The sequence below is a fragment of the Hyperolius riggenbachi genome, chromosome 1 (genome assembly GCF_040937935.1).
Source record: "Hyperolius riggenbachi isolate aHypRig1 chromosome 1, aHypRig1.pri, whole genome shotgun sequence".
Taxonomy (NCBI): Eukaryota; Metazoa; Chordata; class Amphibia; order Anura; family Hyperoliidae; genus Hyperolius; species Hyperolius riggenbachi.
In genome coordinates this window covers 28835037-28860984 of record NC_090646.1, presented here as the reverse complement: position 1 = coordinate 28860984, position 25948 = coordinate 28835037, and the positions used below count along the sequence as shown (strand labels likewise).

At 45.8% G+C, this 25948-nt stretch overlaps 1 protein-coding gene across 1 annotated transcript; it reads left to right on the top strand.

The window, feature by feature from the left end:
- Positions 1-18310: 18310 nt before the first annotated feature.
- On the top strand, positions 18311-22775 carry LOC137544021 (vomeronasal type-2 receptor 26-like). The gene is made up of 2 exons (XM_068265119.1): positions 18311-18419; positions 21883-22775. The coding sequence occupies exons 1-2, from the start codon at positions 18311-18313 to the stop codon at positions 22773-22775; spliced, it is 1002 nt and encodes a 333-aa protein (XP_068121220.1).
- The last annotated feature ends 3173 nt before the right edge of the window (positions 22776-25948 follow it).

Genomic DNA, 25948 nt, shown 5'->3' with positions numbered 1-25948 from the left:
TCTTATGGTTACATAATAATAATAGTATCTAACAGCTCATCAATTCGAACCATAAGGTATGCATCGGTGGCAGTGATGGCATTCAGCTTCCTGTAGTCCATAGAGAATCTTGCTGACTTGTTCATTTTGGGGATCTAGCACAGCTGAGTGGTCCATGCACTGTGGGACTTTTGAATGAACCTTAACTGCAATATTACCTCTGTCTCTTTTTTCATGGCTACCTGCACCAGAATCAGAATCAATTTATTTGGCCAAATAAGCAGTGATGAGCGAAAATGTCAATATACTTTTGGCATTCATTTTTGCAAAAATAATGTTAAATTCGACTTTCAAGCAAAAATGGCACCAAAAATCATTTTGTAAGAAGTTTGTGATTTTGCATTTCTCACGATTTGTCACATTTTCAGGGAAGAAGCTTTAACTGTGCCTGGAAGTTTTAGTTGCAACCAGAGGCGCTGCTAGCCCCAAAGATCAGTGGCACGTGCCCCGGATCTATTCTGGGGTGCCCCGGATGTTTCCCAGGCAGTCAGCTGTGGTGCTTCAATGGCGGGCATGCTGGGAGCTGTGGTGCATCAATCAGGGTTATGCTGGGTGCTGTTGTGCCTCTATGTGGGCATACTGGGTGCTGTGGCGCCATGCTGGGTGCTGTGATGCCTTTACGAGGGCGAGCTGTGGTGCCTCGATGGAAGTCCCGTGGGAGCATGAGAGGAGGTCCACTAGAAGGTCAGGGAATGCTATGAGGGAAGTGCCAGATAGCCTGGAGGTTGGCCAGCCCGCCCAGCAAAATTCCAGACCAGCCAGCACAGAAGCCAGGTAACTCTGCCTACTTTTGTTTAAGTGGCACTGCCTATTTATGTGACATGCTCCTGTAACGATCGGTGAAGCACAGAGAGTATCTGATTACCGGTGATCTGCAGTATCACTGGGAATACAGATGTATACCAGATTATAAGTGATATGCAGTATCACCAATAATCCGATATACCAGCTAACCTCTGTTCACCTGAGTAGAGTGTAGTGTTTTGGTGTAACAGTAACACTATTGAGGGCAAAGCCTCAGCGCAGTCAGGAGTACTGCACAGATTTCTTCCGCAGACCGGAACTCTCCAAGACGGGAGGAATCAGGCTGACAGTAGGAAGGATAATCTGAAAGTAACCCTCTGGAGGAAGTGTCACTAACAGAACGGGGAACCGCCTCTAACAGTAAGGTCGGTTCTCGAGGTCGCAGACAAAGTACAAGATCAGGAGGCAAAGGCGGAGTCTAAGTACAGGCAGGGTTCGGCAACAGGGTATCAGATATATCGAGGCACAAGATCAGGAGGCAGAAGCAGGGTCTTAGAACGAGCCGGGGGTCGGCTACAGAGTATCAGAAATATCGAGGTACAAGATCAGAGTTCAAGAGGATAGTCAGGCAGGCAAAGGGTCATAACAGATAATCACAATCAAACAAGTACTTTAAGCTATCAACAGAATCTAGCTAAGTGTAGGATTACAGCTCCAGCTGGTCCCGGCACACTTGCGGATCTGACTACGGATCTGGGTGCTCCCACATATGTGATCGCAACGCCAGACAACCAGCAACTGAGCATCCTGCAGTATATATACACCAGGGGCTGCCCAGCACCTCCCATAGTGCTGAACCAATGAAAAGAGGAAGCCAGTGTCAGTTGACCAGCCTGGTCAGCTGACTACTTCTGGCTATCATATATTCCCTGCCTGAGTGTGCGCGCGTGCGTCACTCTAAATCTAGAGGGACTATGTGTCCCAGCCACACCAGCACCGCTCTGCGGTGCCTCCACCATGGGGCCATGCGCGCTAACCGCCGCGTCCAACGCGGCGGTTTCTCCGCGCTGCGACATGCCCTGCATGGGGACAGCCGCCTCAGACTGAGTGGAGGCGGCTGCCTCCCCGTGCTCTGCCCCGCCGTTCGCGGAAAGAGCCGCCTGCCGCTGGCTTATGGCGGCGGCTTTTCCGTGTTTCTTGACAGTACCCAAGAGGAGTGAACTCCGGACAGCTCCTTCCAGGCTTTTCCGGATGTAAGGCATGAAACTCCTTCCTTAATTTGTCCTCATGCATGCGACTCCCCGGTACCCATTGTCTCTCCTCAATGCCATACCCTTTGCAATGTACCAGATATTGTACTGAGTTTTGTACAATGCGTGAATCTAATATCTTTTCTACCTCGTACTCAGGTTGATCATCCATCATCACAGGAGGAGGAGCAGTAGGGCCCACATGAACTGCCGGCTTGAGCAGGGACACGTGAAATGATCTCACCCCCCGCATGCTGGCGGGGAGATCGATGACATACGTTACGTTGTTGATTCTCTTAGTCACAGAAAATGGACCCACAAACCTGGGGCCTAGTTTGGCAGATGGCTGCTTCAGGGTCAAGTGACGTGTGGACACCCAGACTAAATCCCCTGGCTGAAACTTCCATTCCCAGGAACGTTTCTTGTCCGCTTGACCCTTTTGAATTTGAAATGCTTTCTGTAAGTTCCCCTTAACAATTCCCCAATTGTCCCTGAGTGACCTCTGCCAATCCTCCAGTGCTGGAAATGGAGAAGAGACAACTGGAAAAGGGGAGAATTTGGGCGACCTCCCTGTCACAATCTGGAACGGAGAGAAACCAGAAGAAGAACTCTTTAAATTATTTTGTGCGAATTCCGCGAAGGGCAGAAACTTTACCCAGGCACTCTGTGCCTCCGCAACGTAACATCTTAGGAATTGCTCCAAAGACTGATTATTAATCCGTTCAGTCTGCCCATTAGTCTGTGGGTGGTAGCCTGACGAGAAAGACAATTTCATGCCCATTTTGTGGCAAAATGCCCTCCAGAATCCAGACACGAATTGGACTCCCCTATCTGACACAATGTCTTCCGGAATGCCATGCAGCCGGAAGACGTGAATGATGAACAATTCGGCCAGTTCCTGAGCCGAGGGGAGTCCTTTCAGGGGCACAAAATGGGCCATTTTGCTAAAACGGTCGACTACCACCCAAATGACCGACATGCCTTCAGACCTGGGCAATTCCCCCACAAAATCCATGGACAAGTGGGTCCATGGCTCACTCGGGGTGGGCAAAGGCTGCAACCTTCCTACAGATGCCAGCCGGGAGGGTTTACTCTTGGCACATACCGCACACTCCCTGACATACTCCTTGCAATCCGTTGCCAAAGAAGGCCACCAAGCACACCTGGCAATCAGATCCTGCGTTCTGGCAGCTCCAGGATGACCAGCATTCTTATGGGCGTGAAAGAGCTGCAGAACTTGTAAACGAAATGGCAGTGGGATAAACATGACCCCTTCAGGTTTTCCCTCAGGAACATCCTGCTGAAAGGGACCCAAAACCTCTGTCCAATCCTCCCAGGTCTCTGTGGCTGCTAACACTAGTCTCTGTGGGATGATGGACTTAGGGGCGGGAGGCTGTGCTGTCTCTGGTTCGAAACATCTGGAGAGGGCATCTGCCTTGATGTTTTTGCTGCCTGGAGTGTACGTGATTATAAACCTGAACCTCGTAAAAAATAAAGACCAACGGGCCTGACGGGGACTTAGTCTCTTAGCCCCCTCGATGTATTCCAAGTTCTTGTGGTCAGTGTAAACTGTGATCGTGTGTTCTGCCCCCTCTAACCAATGGCGCCATTCCTCAAACGCCAATTTAATGGCCAGAAGTTCCTGGTTGCCTATATCGTAATTTTTTTCTGCGGGTGAGAACCTACGGGAAAAGTAAGCACACGGATGTAATCTGCCCTGCAACCCAGACCATTGAGACAGCACCGCCCCCACCCCAACCTCCGAGGCATCAACCTCCACAATAAAGGGAAAGGACGTGTCCACATGCCTCAAAATAGGCGCTGAGCAAAATAATTTCTTCAAGTAAGAAAAGGCTGCCACGGCCTCAGGGGACCAGTGGTTGGTATCTGCCCCCTTTTTAGTGAGACTGGTAAGGGGGGCAACTATCGTGGAGTACCCCTTAATGAACCTCCTGTAGTAGTTTGCAAAACCTAAAAATCTCTGTAGGGCCTTCATCCCCACTGGCTGTGGCCATTCCAACACAGCTGTGACCTTGGCAGGATCCATTGACAGGCCCGAGGTGGAAATTACGTACCCTAGGAACGTGACAGTGGTCACCTCGAAAATACATTTTTCCACTTTAGCATAGAGCATATTTTGTCTTAATTTGTTCAACACAAACTTAACATGGACCCTGTGCTCGGAGAGGTTATTGGAATAGATTAGTATATCATCAAGGTATACCAGCACGAATCTACCCAATACCTCCCTGAATACCTCATTGATTAATTCCTGGAAGACGGCTGGCGCATTGCACAACCCGAAGGGCATCACTAAGTACTCGTAACGCCCATCGGCCCTCCCTCAACTTCTGGATTAGCTCTCTATTGGTCATGTGCTCATAATAATCACTTCTATAGATGCTTTGAATAGTAGTTATCATTAACACACTGTTCCCCATCCCCTTCTTGCACCTCTGACACTGCAGTTGCCATTGGCAGGTTTTGGTGCACCATATCAATTGTTATGTATAGAGTGCTTGGGGGGCCCAAATGTAAAACTTGCATCGGGGCCCACAGCGCCTTAGTTACGCCACTGGTTTACATTCTAATGTCCTCACCACAGTAACACACTATTATTATTATACACTAGCTGGACGCCCCGGCGTTGCCCGGGTATGTATTTGGCTGGTTTTGGCCCGCCCACTTTTCTTAACCCTAACACACAATTACTTAATTACTTAATGACCAAGTTTGTGAGCTTTGTGGTCTTTGGCATCAATAATTTGCATTGAAATAAAATAAATCTGATTGGCTGTGGCTCCACCACTTTTCTGAATTTGAACCCCAATCACCCAATGGCCAAGTGTACCAGGTACTGGTGATTAACAGTGCAAGAGGCTTGTGCCATTAACAGTGCAAGAATGGCAGCAATTAAATATTTCCCTTAAAAATCAATAGGTGGATTTTAATTGGCTTTTGTAAGCTCCACCCACCTTTCTGAATATTAATCCCAGTCACCCAGTAACCAACTGTGCAAAGTTTGAGAACCCTACGACTGACAGTGTAAGAATGGCTGCAGTTTACATTTTCTCAGTGAAATGTGTATTTGTCTCCGCCCACTGATGAACCCGTATTGCCCGATTATGTATTTGGCTGGTGTTGGCTGCGCCCACTTTTCCTAACCCTAACACACAATTACTCAATTACTCAATGACCAAGTTTGTGAGCTTTGCGGTTTTTGGCATCAATAGTGATGGTGGCGTACATAAATCTCAGCCATGGCCGTTAGCAACGTCTGAATCTCACGAAATGTCTCATGCAGGTAGAAGACATATTGTTAGACTTGGATTCTAAAGATGGGGTCCCTACATCTCTGCAAACCAGAGTTACAGGGGTCCAAAATTGGTAAAATCCCCCATAGGATTTCATTGCCTCCCTATTTCACTTTCCAAAATCTCACATCTTTTCAAAGGGCAATGGCTCAGCAGTACCAAATTTTCTAGCATTGTAGGGACCCTGAGGGGGAACATGACTGGTGAGTTTCGGGCCCCTAGGCCGAAGAGGTCATAGCCTAGGGTCACAAAAACCTGTTTATTTGGGCTATTTCAATGGTAGTGATGGTGGCGTACATAAATCGCAGCAATGGCCGTTAGCAAAGTCTGAATCTCACGAAATGTCTCATGCAGGTAGAAGACATATTGTTAGACTTGGATTCCAAAGATGGGGTCCCTACATCTCTGCAAACCAGAGTTACAGGGGTCCAAAATTGGTAAAATCCCCCATTGGATTTCATTGCCTCCCTATTTCACTTTCCAAAATCTCACATCTTTTCAAAGGGCAATGGCTCAGCAGTACCAAATTTTCTAGTATTGTAGGGACCCTTAGGGGGAACATGACTGGTGAGTTTCGGGCCCCTAGGCCGAAGAGGTCATAGCCTAGGGTCACAAAAACCTGTTTATTTGGGCAATTTCAATGGTAGTTATGCTGACGTACATAAATCTCAGCCATGGCCGTTAGCAACGTCTGAATTTCACGAAATGTCTCATGCAGGTAGAAGACATATTGTTAGACTTGGATTCCAAAGATGGGGTCCCTACATCTCTGCAAACCAGAGTTACAGGGGTCCAAAATTGGTAAAATCCCCCATAGGCTTTCATTGGGCCTCCTATTTACCGTTCCAAAATCTCACACCATTTCAAAGGGCAATGGCTCAGCAGTGGCAAAACTCACCAGTCATGATCCCCCTAAGGGTCCCTACAATGCTAGAAAATTTGGTACTGCTGAGCCATTGCCCTTTGAAAAGATGTGAGATTTTGGAAAGTGAAATAGGGAGGCAATGAAATCCTATGGGGGATTTTACCAATTTTGGACCCCTGTAACTCTGGTTTGCAGAGATGTAGGGACCCCATCTTTGGAATCCAAGTCTAACAATATGTCTTCTACCTGCATGAGACATTTCGTGAGATTCAGACGTTGCTAACGGCCATTGCTGCAATTTATGTACGTCACCATCACTACCATTGAAATAGCCCAAATAAACAGGTTTTTGTGACCCTAGGCTATGACCTCTTCGGCCTAGGGGCCCGAAACTCACCAGTCATGTTCCCCCTAAGGGTCCCTACATTGCTAGAAAATTTGGTACTGCTGAGCCATTGCTCTTTGAAAAGATGTGAGATTTTGGAAAGTGAAATAGGGAGGCAATGAAATCCTATGGGGGATTTTACCAATTTTGGACCCCTGTAACTCTGGTTTGCAGAGATGTAGGGACCCCATCTTTGGAATCCAAGTCTAACAATATGTCTTCTACCTGCATGAGACATTTCGTGAGATTCAGACTTTGCTAACGGCCATTGCTGCGATTTATGTACGTCACCATCACTACCATTGAAATAGCCCAAATAAACAGGTTTTTGTGACCCTAGGCTATGACCTCTTTGGCCTAGGGGCCCGAAACTCACCAGTCATGTTCCCCCTAAGGGTCCCTACAATGCTAGAAAATTTGCCACTGCTGAGTAATTGCCCTTTGAAAAGATGTGAGATTTTGGAACTGTAAATAGGAGGCCCAATGAAAGCCTATGGGGGATTTTACCAAATTTGGAGCCCTGTAACTCTGGTTTGCAGAGATGTAGGGAACCCATCTTTGGAGCCCAAGTCTAACAATATGTCTTCTACCTGCATGAGATATTTCGTGAGATTCAGACGTTGCTAACGGCCATTGCTGCGATTTATGTACGTCAGACTCGCCACCATTGAAATTGCCCAAATAAACAGGTTTTGTGACCCTAGGCTATGACCTCTTCGGCCTAGGACTGCATTGAACGCGACCCACGCATTGTGCGCATTCTGGACAACACCAATTACTGGGTTTATACCCTTCTGGATCCACGGTACAAACACAATGTTCCAAAACTGCTTGAAGAAAGAGCCAGACAGGTCAAAATGGAAGAATACCAGCAGGCCCTTGTGGAGACTTTAGAGAGGAGATTGACATCCTCCCCCTCCTCTAGCCAGTTGTACGCCGACAGACTGACTTCCGCAAACCCAGGACGACCAGGAGGGCAGCAAACAACACAAGCCGCAGCTAGTGCCCAAAAGGGAATGGTATCGGCAGTGTCCTTGGAGTGGGAAAATTTTCTGACACCCATGCAGCAGCACACAGAACAGCAAGCGTGCAGATCCACCTCCAACACCGATCGCCTGGAGAAGATGGTCAAGGACTACATGTCAGATGGTGTAGCTGTGTTGAACAATCCATCTGCACCCTTCAACTATTGGGTATCGAAGCTAGACACCTGGCACAAACTGGCAATGTACGCAATAGAGGTGCTGGCTTGTCCCGGCAGGCAGCGTTATGTCGGAACGCTGTTTCAGTGCTGCCGGAGGCATCGTCACAGATCGGCGGCGTATCCGCCTCTCCACAGAAAATGCAGACCGTCTGACTCAAATTAAAATGAATCAATCCTGGATTGGAAACGACTACGCAACACTCCAGGACCCCAACCAAGTAACATGAACAATGAACATCTGTGATGGGTTAGCGTTTCCGGTCCCTGTTTATTGAACCTCTCATCTGTATTACATTTATGACTGCATGGCGACAAAATGCAAATTGCTATCCGCACGCTTCTTGTCCTCATGCAAGGCCTGGGTTGTTGTGTCTCAAAGCGTCGCCTTCTCCTCCTGCGCCACCCTCCTCCTGTTCCATCACGTGTGCTGCTGCTGGGTTAGCGTTACCGGTCCCTTTTCCTGGAACCTCTTATATGTATTACATTTATGACTGCATGCCGACAAAAAGCATGTTACCTGTGCAAAGAAAACAGACATTTCCCGCATTTAAAAGACAGTTTTCCCTTTGAAACTTTAAAATCGATTTTCTCAAAAACTATAAGCTCTTTTTGCTATTTTTTTTTTCCTCTTGTACCCACTCCCAAGGTGCACATACCCTGTAAATTTGGGGTATGTAGCATATAAGGAGGCTTTACAAAGCACGAAAGTTCGGGTCCCCATTGACTTCCATTATGTTCGGAGTTCGGCCATGTTCGGCCCGAACCCGAACATCTAGATGTTCGCCCAACACTACTTGACGTGACCCGTTCGGCCAATCACAGCGCTAGCCGAACGTTCGGGTAACGTTCGGCCATGCGCTCTTAGTTCGGCCATATGGCCGAACAGTTTGGCCGAACACCATCAGGTGTTCGGCCGAACCCGAACATCACCCGAACAGGGTGATGTTCTGCAGAACCCGAACAGTGGCGAACACTGTTCGCCCAACACTAGTCCCCACCACACCAACACACTATTATTATTATATACCAGCTGATTGCCCAGCATTGCCCGGTTATGTATTTGGCTGGTGTTGGCTGCGCCAACTTTTTCTAACCCTGACACACAATTACTCAATGACCAAGCATGTGAGCTTTGTGGTCTGTGGCATCAATAATTTGCATTGAGATTAAACAAATCTGATTGGCTGTTTGTGGATCCACCCCCTTTTCTGAATTTGAACCCTAGTCACCCAATGACTAACTGTACCAGGGTTGAGGCTTGTGCCATTAACAATGCAAGAATAGAAGCAATTATATATTCCTCTTGAAAATAAATAGATGCATTTTGATTGGCTTTTGTAGTCTCCACCCACTTTTCTGAATATTAATCCCAGTCACCCAGTGACCAACTGTGCAAAGTTTGAGAACCCTACCATTAACAGTGTAAGAATTGCTGCAGTATACACTTTTCCACTGAAGTTTGTATTTTTCTCCGCCCACTGATGTACTGACATTTCCTGGGTAAGCATTTGGCTGGTGTTTGCTACGCCCCCTTTTTCTAACCCTAACACACAATAACTCATTGTGCAAGGTTTGAGGCTTGTGCCATTAACAGTGCAAAAATGGCAGCAATGAAATATCCTTTTGAAAATCAGTAGTTACCCAATACCCGGTAACCAACTGTTCAAAGTTTGAGAACCCTACCATTAACCACTTGAGGACCACAGTCTTTTCGCCCCTTAAGGACCAGAGCCTTTTTCTCCATTCAGACTACTGCAGCTTTCACGATTTATTGCTCGGTCATACAACCTACCACCTAAAGGAATTTTACCTCCTTTTCTTGTCACTAATACAGCTTTCTTTTGCTGCTATTTGATTGCTGCTGCGAGTTTTACTTTTTATTATATTCATCAAAAAAGACATGAATTTTGGCAAAAAAATGACTTTTTTAACTTGCTGTGCTGACATTTTTCAAATAAAGTAAAATTTCCTATACATTTGAGCGCGAAAGTTATTCTGCTACATGTCTTTGATAAAAAAAAAACCATTCAGTGTATATTTATTGGATTGGGTAAAAGTTATAGCGTTTACAAACTATGGTGCCAAAAGTGAATTTTCCCATTTTCAAGCATCTCTGACTTTTCTGCGCACCTGTCAGGTTTCATGAGGGGCTAAAATTCCAGGATAGTACAAATACCCCCCAAATGACCCCATTTTGGAAAGAAGACATCCCAAAGTATTCAGTGAGAGGCATGGTGAGTTCATAGAAGATTTTATTTTTTGTCACAAGTTAGCGGAAAATGACACTTTCTGACAAAAAAAAGAAAAAAAAAGTTTCCATTTCTTCTAACTTGCGACAAAAAAAAAAATGAAATCTGCCACAGACTCACTATGCTCCTCTCTGAATACCTTGAAGTGTCTACTTTCCAAAATGGGGTCATTTGTGGGGTGTGTTCGCTGTCCTGGCATTTTGGGGGGTGCCTAATTGTAAGCACCCCTGTAAAGCCTAAAGATGCTCATTGGACTTTGGGCCCCTTAGCGCAGTTAGGCTGCAAAAAAGTGCCACACATGTGGTATTGCCGTACTCAGGAGAAGTAGTATAATGTGTTTTGGGGTGTATTTTTACACATACCCATGCTGGGTGGGAGAAATATCTCCGTAAATGACAATTGTTTAATTTTTTTTACACACAATTGTCTATTTATAGAGATATTTCTCCCACTCAGCATGGGTATGTGGAAAAATACACCCCAAAACATATTATACTACTTCTCCTGAGTACGGCGATACCACATGTGTGGCACTTTTTTGCACCCTAACTGCGCTAAGGGGCCCAAAGTCCAATGAGTACCTTTAGGATTTCACAGGTCATTTTGAGAAATTTCGTTTCAAGACTACTCCTCACGGTTTAGGGCCCCTAAAATGCCAGGACAGTATAGGAACCCCACAAATTACCCCATTTTAGAAAGAAGACACCCCAAGGTATTCCGTTAGGAGGATGGTGAGTTCATAGAAGATTTTTTTTTTTTGTCACAAGTTAGCGGAAATTGATTTTAATTGTTTTTTTTCACAAAGTGTCATTTTCCGCTAACTTGTGACAAAAAATAAAATCTTCTATGAACTCACCATACTCCTAACGGAATACCTTGGGGTGTCTTCTTTCTAAAATGGGGTCATTTGTGGGGTTCCTATACTGCCCTGGCATTTTAGGGGCCCTAAACCGTGAGGAGTAGTCTTGAAACCAAATGTCGCAAAATGACCTGTGAAATCCTAAAGGTACTCATTGGACTTTGGGCCTCTTAGCGCACTTAGGGTGCAAAAAAGTGCCACACATGTGGTACCGCCGTACTCAGGAGAAGTAGTATAATGTGTTTTGGGGTGTATTTTTACACATACCCATGCTGGGTGGGAGAAATATCTCTGTAAATGACAATTGTTTGATTTTTTTTACACACAATTGTCCATTTACAGAGAGATTTCTCCCACCCAGCATGGGTATGTGTAAAAATACACCCCAAAACACAATATACTACTTCTTCTGAGTACGGCGATACCACATGTGTGACACTTTTTTGCAACCTAGGTGCGCTAAGGGGCCTAACGTCCTATTCACAGGTCATTTTGAGGCATTTGGATTCTAGACTACTGCTCACGGTTTAGGGCCCCTAAAATGCCAGGGCAGTATAGGAACCCCACAAGTGACCCCATTTTAGAAAGAAGACACCCCAAGGTATTCTGTTAGGAGTATGGTGAGTTCATAGAAGATTTTTTTTTTTGTCACAAGTTAGCGGAAAATGACACTTTGTGAAAAAAAAACAATACATATCAATTTCCGCTAACTTGTGACAAAAAATAAAATCTTCTATGAACTCATCATACACCTAACAGAATACCTTGGGTGTCTTCTTTCTAAAATGGGGTCACTTGTGGGGTTCCTATACTGCCCTGGCATTTTAGGGGCCCTAAACCGTGAGGAGTAGTCTTGAACCCAAATGTCTCAAAATGACCTGTGAAATCATAAAGGTACTCATTGGACTTTGGGCCCCTTAGCACAGTTAGGCTGCAAAAAAGTGTCACACATGTGGTATCGCCGTACTCAGAAGAAGTAGTATAATGTGTTTTGTGGTGTATTTTTACATATAACCATGCTGGGTGGGAGAAATATCTCTGTAAATGACACATTTTTGATTTTTTTTACACACAATTGTCCATTTACAGAGAGATTTCTCCCACCCAGCATGGGTATGTGTAAAAATACACCACAAAACACATTATACTACTTCTCCTGAGTATGGCGATACCACATGTGTGACACTTTTTTGCAGCCTAGGTGCGCTAAGGGGCCCAACGTCCTATTCACAGGTCATTTTGAGGCATTTGTTTTCTAGACTACTCCTCACGGTTTAGGGCCCCTAAAATGCCAGGGCAGTATAGGAACCCCACAAGTGACCCCATTTTAGAAAGAAGACACCCCAAGGTATTCCGTTAGGGGTATGGTGAGTTCGTAGAAGATTTTATTTTTTGTCACAAGTTAGTGAAAAATGACACTTTGTGAAAAAAACAATAAAAATCCAATTTCCGCTAACTTTTGACAAAAAATAAAATCTTCTATGAACTCACCATACACCTAACAGAATACCTTGGGGTGTCTTCTTTCTAAAATGGGGTCACTTGTGGGGTTCCTATACTGCCCTGGCATTTTACGGGCCCAAAACTGTGAGTAGTCTGGAAACCAAATTTCTCAAAATGACTGTTCAGGGGTATAAGCATCTGCAAATTTTGATGACAGGTGGTCTATGAGGGGGCAAATTTTGTGGAACCGGTCATAAGCAGGGTGGCCTCTTAGATGACAGGATGTTTTGGGCCTGATCTGATGGATAGGAGTGCTAGGGGGGTGACAGGAGGTGATTGATGGGTGTCTCAGGGGGCGGTTAGAGGGGAAAATAGATGCAATCAATGCACTGGGGAGGTGATCGGAAGGGGGTCTGAGGGGGATCTGAGGGTTTGGCCGAGTGATCAGGAGCCCACACAGGGCAAATTAGGGCCTGATCTGATGGGTAGGTGTGCTAGGGGGTGACAGGAGGTGATTGATGGGTGTCTCAAGGTGTGATTAGAGGGGGGAAATAGATGCAAGCAATGCACTAGCGAGGTGATCAGGGCTGGGGTCTGAGGACGTTCTGAGGTGTGGGCGGGTGATTAGGTGCCCTAGGGGCAGATTAGGGTCTAATCTGATGGGTAACCGTGACAGGTGGTGATAGGGGGTGATTGATGGGTAATTAGTGGGTGTTTAGAGGAGAGAAGAGATGTAAACACTGCACTTGGGAGGTGATCTGATGTCGGATCTGCGGGCGATCTATTGGTGTGGGTGGGTGATCAGATTGCCCGCAAGGGGCAGGTTAGGGGCTGATTGATGGGTGGCAGTGACAGGGGGTGATTGATGGGTGGCAGTGACAGGGGGTGATTGATAGGTGATTGACAGGTGATCAGTGGGTTATTACAGGGAATAACAGATGTAAATATTGCACTGGCGAATTGATAAGGGGGGGTCTGAGGGCAATCTGAGCGTGTGGGCGGGTGATTGGGTGCCCGCAAGGGGCAGATTAGGGTCTAATCTGATGGGTAACAGTGACAGGTGGTGATAGGGGGTGATTGATGGGTAATTAGTGGGTGTTTAGAGGAGAGAAGAGATGTAAACACTGCACTTGGGAGGTGATCTGATGTCGGATCTGCGGGCGATCTATTGGTGTGGGTGGGTGATCAGATTGCCCGCAAGGGGCAGGTTAGGGGCTGATTGATGGGTGGCAGTGACAGGGGGTGATTGATGGGTGGCAGTGACAGGGGGCGATTGATAGGTGATTGACAGGTGATCAGTGGGTTATTACAGGGAATAATAGATGTAAATATTGCACTGGCGAATTGATAAGGGGGGGGGGGGGGGTCTGAGGGCAATCTGAGCGTGTGGGCGGGTGATTGGGTGCCCGCAAGGGGCAGATTAGGGTCTAATCTGATGGGTAACAGTGACAGGTGGTGATAGGGGGTGATTGATGGGTAATTAGTGGGTGTTTAGAGGAGAGAAGAGATGTATACACTGCACTTGGGAGGTGATCTGATGTCGGATCTGCGGGCGATCTATTGGTGTGGGTGGGTGATCAGATTGCCCGCAAGGGGCAGGTTAGGGGCTGATTGATGGGTGGCAGTGACAGGGGGTGATTGATGGGTGGCAGTGACAGGGGGTGATTGATAGGTGATTGACAGGTGATCAGTGGGTTATTACAGGGAATAACAGATGTAAATATTGCACTGGCGAATTGATAAGGGGGGGTCTGAGGGCAATCTGAGCGTGTAGGCGGGTGATTGGGTGCCCGCAAGGGGCAGATTAGAGTCTGATCTGATAGGTAAAAGTGACAGGTGGTGATAGGGGGTGATAGGGGGTGATTGATGGGTAATTAGTGGGTGTTTAGAGGAGAGAATAGATGTAAACAATGGATTTGGGAGGTGATCTGATGTCGGATCTCCGGGCGATCTATTGGTGTGGGGGGGTGATCAGATTGCCCGCAAGGGGCAGGTTATGGGCTGATTGATGGGTAGCAGTGACAGGGGGTGATTGACGGGTGATTGACGGGTGATTGACAGGTGATTGACAGGTGATCAGGGGGATAGATGCATATAGTACACGGGGGGGGGGGGGGGATCTGGGGGGGGTCTGGGGAGAATCTGAGGGGTGGGGGGGTGATCAGGAGGGGGCAGTGGGGGGGATAAAAAAAAAAATAGCGTTGACAGATAGTGACAGGGAGTGATTGATGGGTGATTAGGGGGGTGACTGGGTGCAAACAGTGGTCTGGGGGGTGGGCAGGGGGGGGTCTGAGGGGTGCTGTGGGCGATCTGGGGCGGGGGGGGGGGGGGAAATCAGTGTGCTTGGTGCAGACTAGGGTGGCTGCAGCCTGCCCTGGTGGTCCCTCGGACACTGGGACCACCAGGGCAGGAGGCAGCCAGTATAATAGGCTTTGTATACATTACAAAGCCTATTATACATATGTGCAGCGGCGATCCGGGAGCTAGTAACCCGCCGGCGCTTCCGAACGGCCGGCGGGTTACTACGAGCGGTGGGCGGAGCGAGTCCCCGGCGGCTGATCGCGTCACGAATGACGCGATCGCCGCATAGCCACTCCCGCAGCCGCCCCCGCCGATGGGCGTATTGCGGTCGTTTGGGCCCGGACTTTGCCGCCGCCCATCGGCTGGGGGCGGTCCTCAAGTGGTTAACACTGTAATTTGTATTTGACTCCACCCACTTTGTTGTTATGGGAATAAAAAGTAGCCTATTTGTTATTCCCAGGTAATATACTATTTATGTGCCAAATTTCATTTAAATCCGTTCGAGTAACAAACATCCAAACATACGAACTTTCCCATTCTTAATATTAGTAGGATAGATTCATTTATTTTTTCTTTTCTTTTTTAAACTTGTTTTTGTTTGTTTTGTTCTTGTTCCAGGTTTTAACCCAGCAAATCCATTTTTGACTCAGCATTGTTCACCTTATGGACGAAAGGAATTTTCACATTTCAGCGCTCCTCCCTTTCATTCCCCAGTAACTTTATCACTACTTATCACATGTAAATGATCTATATCTTGTTTTTTCCGCTACCAATTAGGCTTTCTTTGGGTGGTAAATTATGCTAAGAAATACTTTATTCTAAATGCATTATAATGGGAATAATAAGAAAAAAATAGGAAAAAAATCATTATTTCTCAGTTTTCAGCCAAAAAAAAAAAAAAAAATTACGTAATCTTAATTAGCTGATTATGATCATCACTAACTAAATATTCCCTAAATATTCCCTTTAAGGTCCCAACTTCACAATGCAATGAAAGATGTCCTCCTGGGTTCAGAATTGCTCCTGGAAATAGTCATCATGTCTGCTGCTATGAGTGTTTACCGTGTGCAGAGGGAGAAATATCCAATGTAACAGGTGAGGTTCTTATTCATGGTTTGGTTGAAAAAAGACATTCATCAAAGTCAACCATAAAATACGGTACCAAATTGAACCGATTCCTTACATATACCATTTGATTGAGAAGAAGGTGAAAAAAAAACGCTTACAAGGCTTAGACCATTATTATATAGTAATTATTAACATGGATTTTCTTCCATGCAAGGAGAATATCCAAATCCTCTTTAACCACTTGAGGACTGCAGTGTTAAACCCACCTACAGATCAGGCCATTTTTCACCAAGTTGGCCACTGCAGCTTTAAGGCCTCGCTGCAGGGCCACACAACTCAGCACACAAGTTATTCCACCCCCCCCCCCCCCCTCCTTTTTTTACCAACTGGCAGAGCTTTCTGTTGGTGGGGTCTGATCGCTATTATTTTTTTTTTTCCAATATTTTTTTTTATTTATTTTAAATAAGTCCCTATCAGCGCGATCGGCTGTGATAGGCTTCAGATTATCACAGCGGATGGCTTTTGTGCCTCTGGAGGGGACAGCCGAGTGACATGCTTGTCCCCAATACAACACTGCCTTACATCGCAGCGCTGTACCTATTTAGACAGCAGTTTTGCCATCTAACAGTCTCCTATCAGCCGCTGGAGGACTGCAGGTGGAGCTGCGTCATTCAAGTGGGGATGTGCATGCATTGGTGTGCCCATTCCCTTGCAAACTCCACCCCCAGGACTGCATGCTGATCGGCCTCAGGCAGTCCTGGGGCTGCTGCCACATCCACGCCGTTTGGCGTGGAGCGGTCTTTAAATGGATACTGGCTCATTCACATTGTGCTCCGTTCACTTTGGCCGTTTTTTACGCTTTATTTTGCAATTTCCGGCGATTTCTGTACCCGGGGCGTTTTTGCTAAGTGTTTTTGTAAGAGCTTTAGCAGAACGATTATTTAAATCACTTCCTGACTTCGGTCAGGAAGTGATTACTTTGTTTTCGAAAATGAATAAATACAATGTATTTATTCATTAAAGCGCTGGGGAAATCGCTATACACAGCTCTTTTTCAAGCGCTTTGCAATTTCCCTATATCATCCATTCAGGGCAAATCGCCTTGAAAATGGTACATGCAGCACTTTTCTGAACTGAAAGCGAATGGAATGTCCTAATCTGAACTACACCATAGGAAAGCATGGTGTAGCTGCTTTCTGGGCGATTTTCAAAAATTGCCAGTGCTTAAATGTTGTCAAATGCGCCTCTAATGTGAATTAGCCCTAAATGCAGGTATAGAATTTGGTAAAATATTTCACATTTTCCTCTCCTACTGCAGGCTAGTGACATACGGTATATGTACAGTGTCAGCCTTGTACTGTTAGCTAAGTGATAGGGTACAAAAAGGAATCACCCTCAGCAATGGTCAATGCGTCAGGTTTTTTATCAAAACAATTCAATATCACAAATGGCTCTTGCCAAGGTTGCCCGCTCTCCCCTCCTGATCTTCGTCCTGATGAGGGAGACTTTGGCTGAAACAATATGCTCAAATCCTGTTATAAAAGGAATAGGCATTAAATATCACAATTCAGTAATTAGCCTTTTTGTGGATGATGTTTTAACTCTTTAACTCGTGTTTGTGACATATTAACCCTCCTGGCAGTATGAAAAATTCCTCAGGGGGCAGCGCAGCAGTTTTTTTTTTTTTTTAAATCATGTAGCGAGCCCAGGGCTCGCTACATGATAGCCGCTGCTCAGCGGCATCCCCCCGCCCGCTTCGATCGCCTTCGCCGATCTCCGATCAGGAAATCCCGTTCATAGAACGGAATTTCCTGGAGGGCTTCCCCCGTCGCCATGGCGATGGGGCGGGATGACGTCACCGACGTCAGCGACGTCACCGACGTCAGCGACGTCGGGACGTCATTGGGAGTCCCGATCCACCCCTCGGCGCTGCCTGGCACTGATTGGCCAGGCAGCGCACGGGGTCTGGGGGGGCGCGCGCCGCAACGGATAGCGGCGATCGGGCGCGGGGCGATCGGTGTGCTGGCGCAGCTAGCAAAGTGCTAGCTGCGTCCAGCAAAAAAAAAAAAAAATTATGTAAATCGGCCCAGCAGGGCCTGAGCTGCACCCTCCGGCGGCTTACCCACACACACACGGGGTTACCGCTAAGGAGGTTAAGAGATATTTCAGGGGCCTCACTTTCTAAAATGAACAAAATAAAATCACTGCCCTTAGGTATTAACACTTCCAAAAAATGGAAGCAACAATCTCCAAATTCTCCTTCCTGTGGGCATCATCTGTATTATCATTTTTTGGTATACAAATCTCGAGAAGAACTAAAGATCATCATAAAGTAAACACTCTATTAACCACTTAAGGGCCATGGGCTTAAACTCCCTTAACCTCCCTGGCGGTCTATTAAAACCGCCAGGATGGCGGCACAGCACTTTTAAAAAAAATGTTTTTTAATCCATGTTGCTAGCCTAGCGCTAGCTGCATGATAGCTGCTTTGCTGCGGCATCCCCCACCCTTTCCGATCGCCTCTGGTGATCAGAGCAAACAGGAAATCCCGTTCAGAACGGGATTTCCTGTTTGGCTTTCCCCGTCACCATGTTTGGCTTTCCCTGTCACCATGGTGATGATCGAGATGACGTCATCAACGTCATCCACATCATGGCATCTGCGGGAGTCCCGATCCACCCCTTAGCGCAGCCAGGCGGTGATTGGTCAGGCTGCGCAAGGGATCTCGGGGGGGGGGTGGCCTGTAACGTGGCGGGTAGCGGCGAATCGGCTTGTACACGCAGCTAGCAAAGTGCTAGCTGCGTGCCGCGTGGAAATCGGCCCACCGATTACCGCTGAGGAGGTTAAAGACCAGGCCACTTTTTTTTACAAATTAGGCCACTGCAGTTTTAAGGCGTTGCTACAGGGCTGCACAACTTAGCATAAAAGTGATTCCCCCCCCCCTCCTTTTCTGCCCACCAACAAAGCTCTCTGTTGGTGGGCTATGATAACTTTCAGGATGTTTATTTATTTTTTGATAAATATTTATATATTTATTTTTTAAATAAAAATACATTTTTTTTATTTTGTATACCCCCCTCCCTTCCCCCACCAGCCAATCACTGTGATCGGCGGTCATAGGATTCAACTATGACAGCAGATCACCTCTGAGCCTACCAGGGGGACAGCCGTGTAACACGGCTGTCCCCAGTACAGTGCTGCCTTAGATTGCAGCACTGTATGGAGTAAAGAGACGGTGGATTTCCCATCTAACTTTCTCCTAGCGGTGATCACCACTGGGAGACTGAAGGCGGAGTGGAGTTCTGTCATTTAAGCAGAGATGCACACGCATTGGCGCGCATGATCTCCTGCAAAACACGCCCCCAGGACTTTACGCTGATTGGTGTTAGGTGGTCCTGGGGGAGCCATCCATCGCGTTCACGCCCATCGGCCTTAAAGAGGTTAAAGAAGCAGAGAGAAGATTTGTTACAATGTGCAGTGAGTAGTATCTCTGTGTGGTATAATCACATTTCACTATGTATTAACCGCCCCTAGAAAAAAATATGTATGGGACTATGATTTAATGTATGAGATACCAATTAATTTGGCCAGGACAGCTCTGTTCAATACCCTTAGATACGCCCGCTGCATGAACAGGAAACTTATACTTTGTAAGTGGTATATTACCCCTAGAATCCTTTCATGTTTTTCCTTAGATAATTACCCCAAATCTTGGAGGGGTTGTTCATCTCCAGACACTTTACTTTGTTATGGGAGCATCCACTGGTATAACCTTACTGGGCTCTGGTACCCTCCAAATTATCCTAGGCCTCAAATTACCCCTTCGAGTTACACTCACAGTCATGTCTCTTTCTGATTGGACTGGACCAATTTCCTCCTAATCTAAGACTGATGTTAACTGATATCATATGTGCCACAAGACGCTTCTTGATCTGATATTGGAACTCTCCCCATATACCATCTTTCTCACAATTATTATAGTTATTTTTGATTAAGTGTAAGTTAAGATTAAAGGAATTGATCAGAACATGTTCTATTAAGCTGGCAAACTTATCTAGTATTCTAATTTAGCACAGGTAAACCTCCCCCCCCCCACCACCACCACCACCACCCTTACATCTCTGGTTTCGCAGATCACCTTCAAATTGCATATCCATGTCAGATGCCAGAGGACAAGGTTCCATACAACGTTTCTCAATGTACCATAACAGAATGAATGAGTTGAAAACAAGTTAATGATTCCAAATATCCTTGTTGATATACAAGCCTTGCATGTCTTAAGGTTGTAATAACCTCAATTTTATAGAGATTTGACACTTTGCTTTTATCTGCTGTTGTTGTTGTTTCTTTTTGATATTATAATAACCAAGTCATTGTGTTTTTTTTTCCTGCTGTTAAATAATGTACAAAACTCATCAAAAATGTATTGAAACAAAAATATTTAATTGACATACTGGGACCATTCCTCGTCTGTAATATGCAACACTAATGTTTCCGTTAGTAAAGCAAGCTTTCAATAGCTCCGCCCTTCTTAGGTTCTCCACCACTGAATTTCCTACTTCATCTTATAGATGTAACGTTTGTGGAATCGTTTCCGTGGTCAGCGCACCAGACGTGCGCTGACGCGGCGGAAATCCTCCACAAGCGTGTAATTGGAAGAACCCAGGTTAGGTGCAATGCACCAGTAGAGGGTAATTCCCACCAGTAGATGAAGCTGTGGAGTGCAGACGAGCACAGCCTCTGCACGGCCACAGATGCCAGATGGGAATTGTACGAGCAGGATCAAGCAGGGCTGAATAGCCCTCAAAAGAAATAGCACAGGGATAGACAGAATGTGTGTTCACCAATCTAGTCGCCCCCCAGCGACGATGAACACACATCAACTGAAAGAAAGCGCAAATGCAATCGCAAGAATGGCGATTGCCAACAGACACCAGACTGAGAAGGACAGAGCATGAGAGTAGCAAAGGCACAGCAAACAACAATGAGAAGATAATGAAAATAACAAACGCTAGCTAAACGCGAACACCACTCTCATTGTAACAGCGAACGCATTTCTGCACGATCACCGCACGTTAGGCGCCCAGTGATAAGCGTGCCACCCTAATTGACCAATGACACACAAACACGAAATAGAGAACGCGAACGCTTGCTAAACGGTTACCTCACCGAGCCTACAGCAAGCTTTAGTATCAGACAAGACAGACAGGTGGGGCTGCCAGTAGCAACCGCTGCTCTGGCTAGCACCCCTAAGGCAGAGATACAGAAGGAGGCACTTCCACTACCACTAGGGCAAGTGCGATCCAGACAGATAAACAGAAGGGCTACCAGTAGCAACCGCTGCTCTGGTTAACACCCCAAAGGCTGAGATACAGAAGGAGGCACTGCCACTACCACTAGGGCAAGTGCGATCCAGACAGATGGAGCAGGCAGCAGCAACCGCAGCTCTAGCCTACACTCCCAGACAGACAGAACGATTCCCTGCCGACCACCGCTGGCAACAAGGTAATCGAGACACAAAGACTGTACAGGCAAAACAGATAATACAATCTGACTGCACTAGAGGGAATGCCTAGTACAGTCCCAAGAATTACTCTAAGATAATCTTTGACAAACAGGCAAGGCTGACACTCTAGGAGTGTTTAGCAGTAACAAACCATTAAGATGACCAGCCAAGGATTCTGGGAGAACATGGTATTTATACTGCCAGCCTTCAAAGGAGGCAGGTAGGCAATTTGCATAACGAATGTATGCAAATTCCTCAGCAGCAGAGCAGGTCTGAAACTTGCAAAGCAAAGACAGGTGTCTTTTCCAGAGACCTGCAGCCCTCAGACTTAAGGAATGGTCAAACAGCTGTCTGTCCGTGCAGACAGCTGAGCGGATCATTACAATAGAAGTATTACAATCCACCTTTCTTATTTTTAGTTGATATACTCGTTTAACTTACTTGCCTTTCATCTTCACCTACATTTTTCTTTAGTGGCAAAGTGCACGATGAGTGTGGAGTCTTCCACAGTCTCATCCAACTATGTGTGCATCTGATTGCTATTACTCTCAACTTGAACAATTGGAAGCCATTGCACTGGTCAGTCCTAGTCTTGGTATCATTTTATCCTGAAATCCACTGTTAAATCATTTTTGTAGTTTGTTCTTGTCTACAGACAGCGAACATTGCCAGAGATGCCCTGATGAAGAATGGCCAGATGAGAAGAAAACAGCCTGTATTCCAAAAACATTTGAATATTTGTCATTTGAAGAAGATAACTTGACTCTCGTCCTTTCCATCATTTCTCTGTTAGGCTCCGTCATCACTGCAATTTCCTTTAAAGTTTTTATTTCCTATTTGGATACACCAGTAGTTAAAGCCAATAACCAGACTGTGAGCATCATTCTTCTGGCCTCCATTTTGCTGAGCTTCCTCTCCGTGTTCTTGTTCCTCGGACGTCCTGTAGATATAACTTGTTTGCTAAGACAAACGTCATTTGGGGTCATCTCAGTTTCTGTCTCCTGTATTCTGGCCAAAACTATCCTTGTCTGCATTGCTTTCAAGGCTACCAAACCTGACAGCCCCTGGAAAAAGTATGTTGGCCATAAACTGTCTAACTATATTGTATTAACATGTTCTTCTGTCCAAGGATTAATTTGTGTTGTTTGGTTGTCAACGTCTCCTCCCTATCAGGAGTATGACATGTTTTCTTCTCCAGGGAAGATCATCATTCAGTGTAACGAGGGGTCAGTGATTGGTTTCTACTCTGTGTTGGGTTATATGGGGTTTCTGGCAGCTGTAAGCTTTCTTCTGGCTTTCATGGTGAGGACATTACCGGACAGCTTTAATGAGGCCAAGTACATCACGTTCAGCATGCTGGTGTTCTGCAGTGTCTGGATTGCCATGATCCCGGCCTATCTGAGCACCAGAGGGAAATACATGGTGGCTGTGGAGGTGTTTGCCATATTGGCTTCAAGTGCTGGATTTTTAATCTGTATATTTTCTCCCAAATTATACATTATTTTGTTAAAGCCAGAGTTAAATATTAGACAAAATTTACGCAAGTAATGCAAATAACAATAAAACTGAGAAATTGATCTTGATCCCTGAAATTATTTCTTACATTTGTGAGATTTACACAATAGTTATGAATGTGTCCAACGTGTCTTATTTGCATACATACACCTACACATAGATATAAGGGTTGGTTGGAAATGCCCATTTCTGATTTCACAAAAATTCTGATGTCCACCAATGTCAATTTCCGTTTTTCTGTTTCCCAATTTTCTGATTTCCATCTTTATAATTTCCAATTTTCCGATTTCTGATTTCCCAATTTCTGAAGAGTTTTATTTCAGATTTGTTTTTTCATCAGAGAATGCAAAAACTGACATTAAAAAAATCAGATATTGAACATCGGAAATAAGAAAAACAGAGTCTTGTGATTGATCTAAAATTGCCATGGTAATCCAACTTTTGCAGAAAAATTCTGCATTCTCTGATTGGTCCAGTGCTTCTAAATTCTGTGATTGGGCTTAAATTACCGGGTTGCGATAAATCGCCATTTTCCGATTTCCAAATTCCAATCAAAAATGCAGAAATTTAAATTCTGCAGAACCCGAATGGGCATCCCCAATAGATATATCTTCATTTAGAGTCCTACTCTCTCCTGGATTTCCTCCTGTTTCCTCCTGCTGACCCTCTGCTGAAATATCCTCAGACCAGTGGCGTAACAATAGACCCAGCAAAGGATGCAGCCGCAGGGGCGCCCAGAAGCTGCAGGGGGGCCCTGTGTGGGGAGAAGTTTCTTTTCCCTGTCCTGAGAGACTGCCAACTAAGGGCATGGAGAGAAAAAAAATTCTGCTCTCTACACCATTTTTCTAATGACTGCATCTGCTCAGCCACTGATAAGGAATCATCCAAAGTTTTGCAGACAAAGAATTGTAGACAGTCCCTATTCAGTGTTCAGCAGGGTCAACGGGGCCTCATCCAAAGTTTTGCAGGGGGCCCCAGTGAGTCCTAGTTACACCACTGCCTCAGACTACTGTGAATTGTTCCCCATTAAAGGGGCACTATGGCAAAAAATTGTAACATTTAAAGAAGCGACAGGTTTTGGACTAGTCCATCTCTTCATAGGGGATTCTCAGGGATTTATTTATTTTCAAAAGCACTTAGTGAATGGCAGTTGCTCTGTCCAATTGCCAAAAAGTTGTGTAGCGAGCAGGGAAGCTGGCCAGCATCATTGTTTAAATCCTTTTTAGGGAATATCTTTATAAAGAATAAAAGCCTTGCTGAGAATCCCCTATGAAGAGATGGACTAGTCCAAAACCGGTCACTTCTGTCAGATTTCTACTACTTACTGTAAGTGACAGCAACATAGGAGAAAATTAATTTATGGCTCATTTTACTCTGGAAAAAAACTTAATTCTTATTTGTCTATGTTTGCACGTATTTTCAATGTTACAATTTTTTGCCGTCGTGCCCCTTTAACCGCCCATTTGCTTTGTGTGTATGAAACATGGCTCATTCCTGTACATGGTGAATTAATTTCTCAGGAAAATTGTATTATTATTACCTATTTATAACACAGCGCTGGTCAATACATAAGGTTACAGACAATGATAACAGGAGTGACAGATAGTGATGATCGTAATACGCTACCGTATTTTTCAAAATATAAGACACTTTTTCTCCACCCAAATTTGGGAATTTATTCTAAAAATACAGAAAAATGAATGCAGAGTGTGCAGGAATACTACTGCTATACTTTACCTGCTCCTGCCATTGCAATCCTCTCCCTCTGGCTCCGTCAGCGATCCTCTCCCTCTGGTTCCGTCAGCGATCCTCTCCCTCTGGCTCCGTCAGCAATCCTCTCCCTCTGGCTCCGTCAGCGATCCTCTCCCTCTAGCTCCGTCAGCGATCCTCTCCTTCTGGCTCTGTCAGCGATCCTCTCCCCCTGGCTCCGTCAGAGATCCTCTCCCTCTGGCTCCGTCAGCGATAATCTCCCTCTGGCTCCGTCAGCGATCCTCTCCCTCTGGCTCCGTCAGCGATCCACTTCTGCATCGTCCGCTTCTCCTGGCTCCCACAGCGCACTCCTCTTCAGTGGCAGTGGTAGGCAGGGACACTGGCCACCTACTGCTATGCTGAACAGCTCAGTCCTCCATACCGCTGCCTGCATCCATGCTGTCTCTGTACACTATCGGCGCACGAGCGCCGGGGGTCATGCATGACCAGCTAAGTATTTTTGGGGATGAAATTTGGTGTAAAGCACGAAATTAGAACTTCGTGCTGACCGTAATTTTGTGAAATGTTCTTGTTTTACAAAAAATTACGAAACTACAAGTACCACAAAATTAAATATGATTTAATGTGACATTTCAACACAAAATTACAAATTACAAAATTTCACATTACAAATTGTCTGATAATTATGAATTAAAAATTATGAATTGTGTCGTAATAATGAAAACAAAAAATTTCAGCTCATCAATTGTGATGGAATTGTGTTGAATTTCTACTAAATTCTGGTTAGTTTGATTGTTCCACCCTTAAAAAAAGCTACCCTTTAACCACTTGAGGACCACAGTGGAAAACCCCCCTAAAGACCAGGCTAATTTTTGTGAAAATGGCCACTGCAGCTTTAACGCCAAGCTGCAGGGCCGCACAACACAGCTCCCAAGTGATTCCCCCCTCCTTTTTTCCCCACCAACAGAGCTCTCTTTTGGTGGAGTCAGATCGCCCCCTGGATGTTTATTTGTTTGTTTATTTTGCGTCAAGTGTTTGTTTTTTTAATAAATGTTGCTATTTTTTTTAATTTCTATATATTTTCCCTCCCTTCCTCCCCCCGCTGTCCAATCCATGTGATCAGCTGTCATAGGCTTCAGCCTATGACAGCCGATCACCGCTGACAGTCAGGAGGGGACAGTCGTGTCACACGGCTGTCCCCAGTACAGCGCTACTGCTGATTGCAGCGCTGTACTGTGTAAATAGACAGCGATCATGCCGTCTGACAGTCTCCCGAGTGGCGATTGCAGCTCAGAGACTGAAGGCGGGGCGGAGCTCTGCCCCCTGAAGAAGGAGATGTGCGTGCACCCTACGCGTGATCTCCTTTAGTAGCCGGCTCCAGGACCTGACGCCAATTGACGTTAGGCAGTCCTGGGGCTGCCGCCGCGGCCACGCCCGTTGGCGTGGATCGGTCGTAGGATAGTTAATAACTGCACCTTTGTTATTTAGACTGCCAG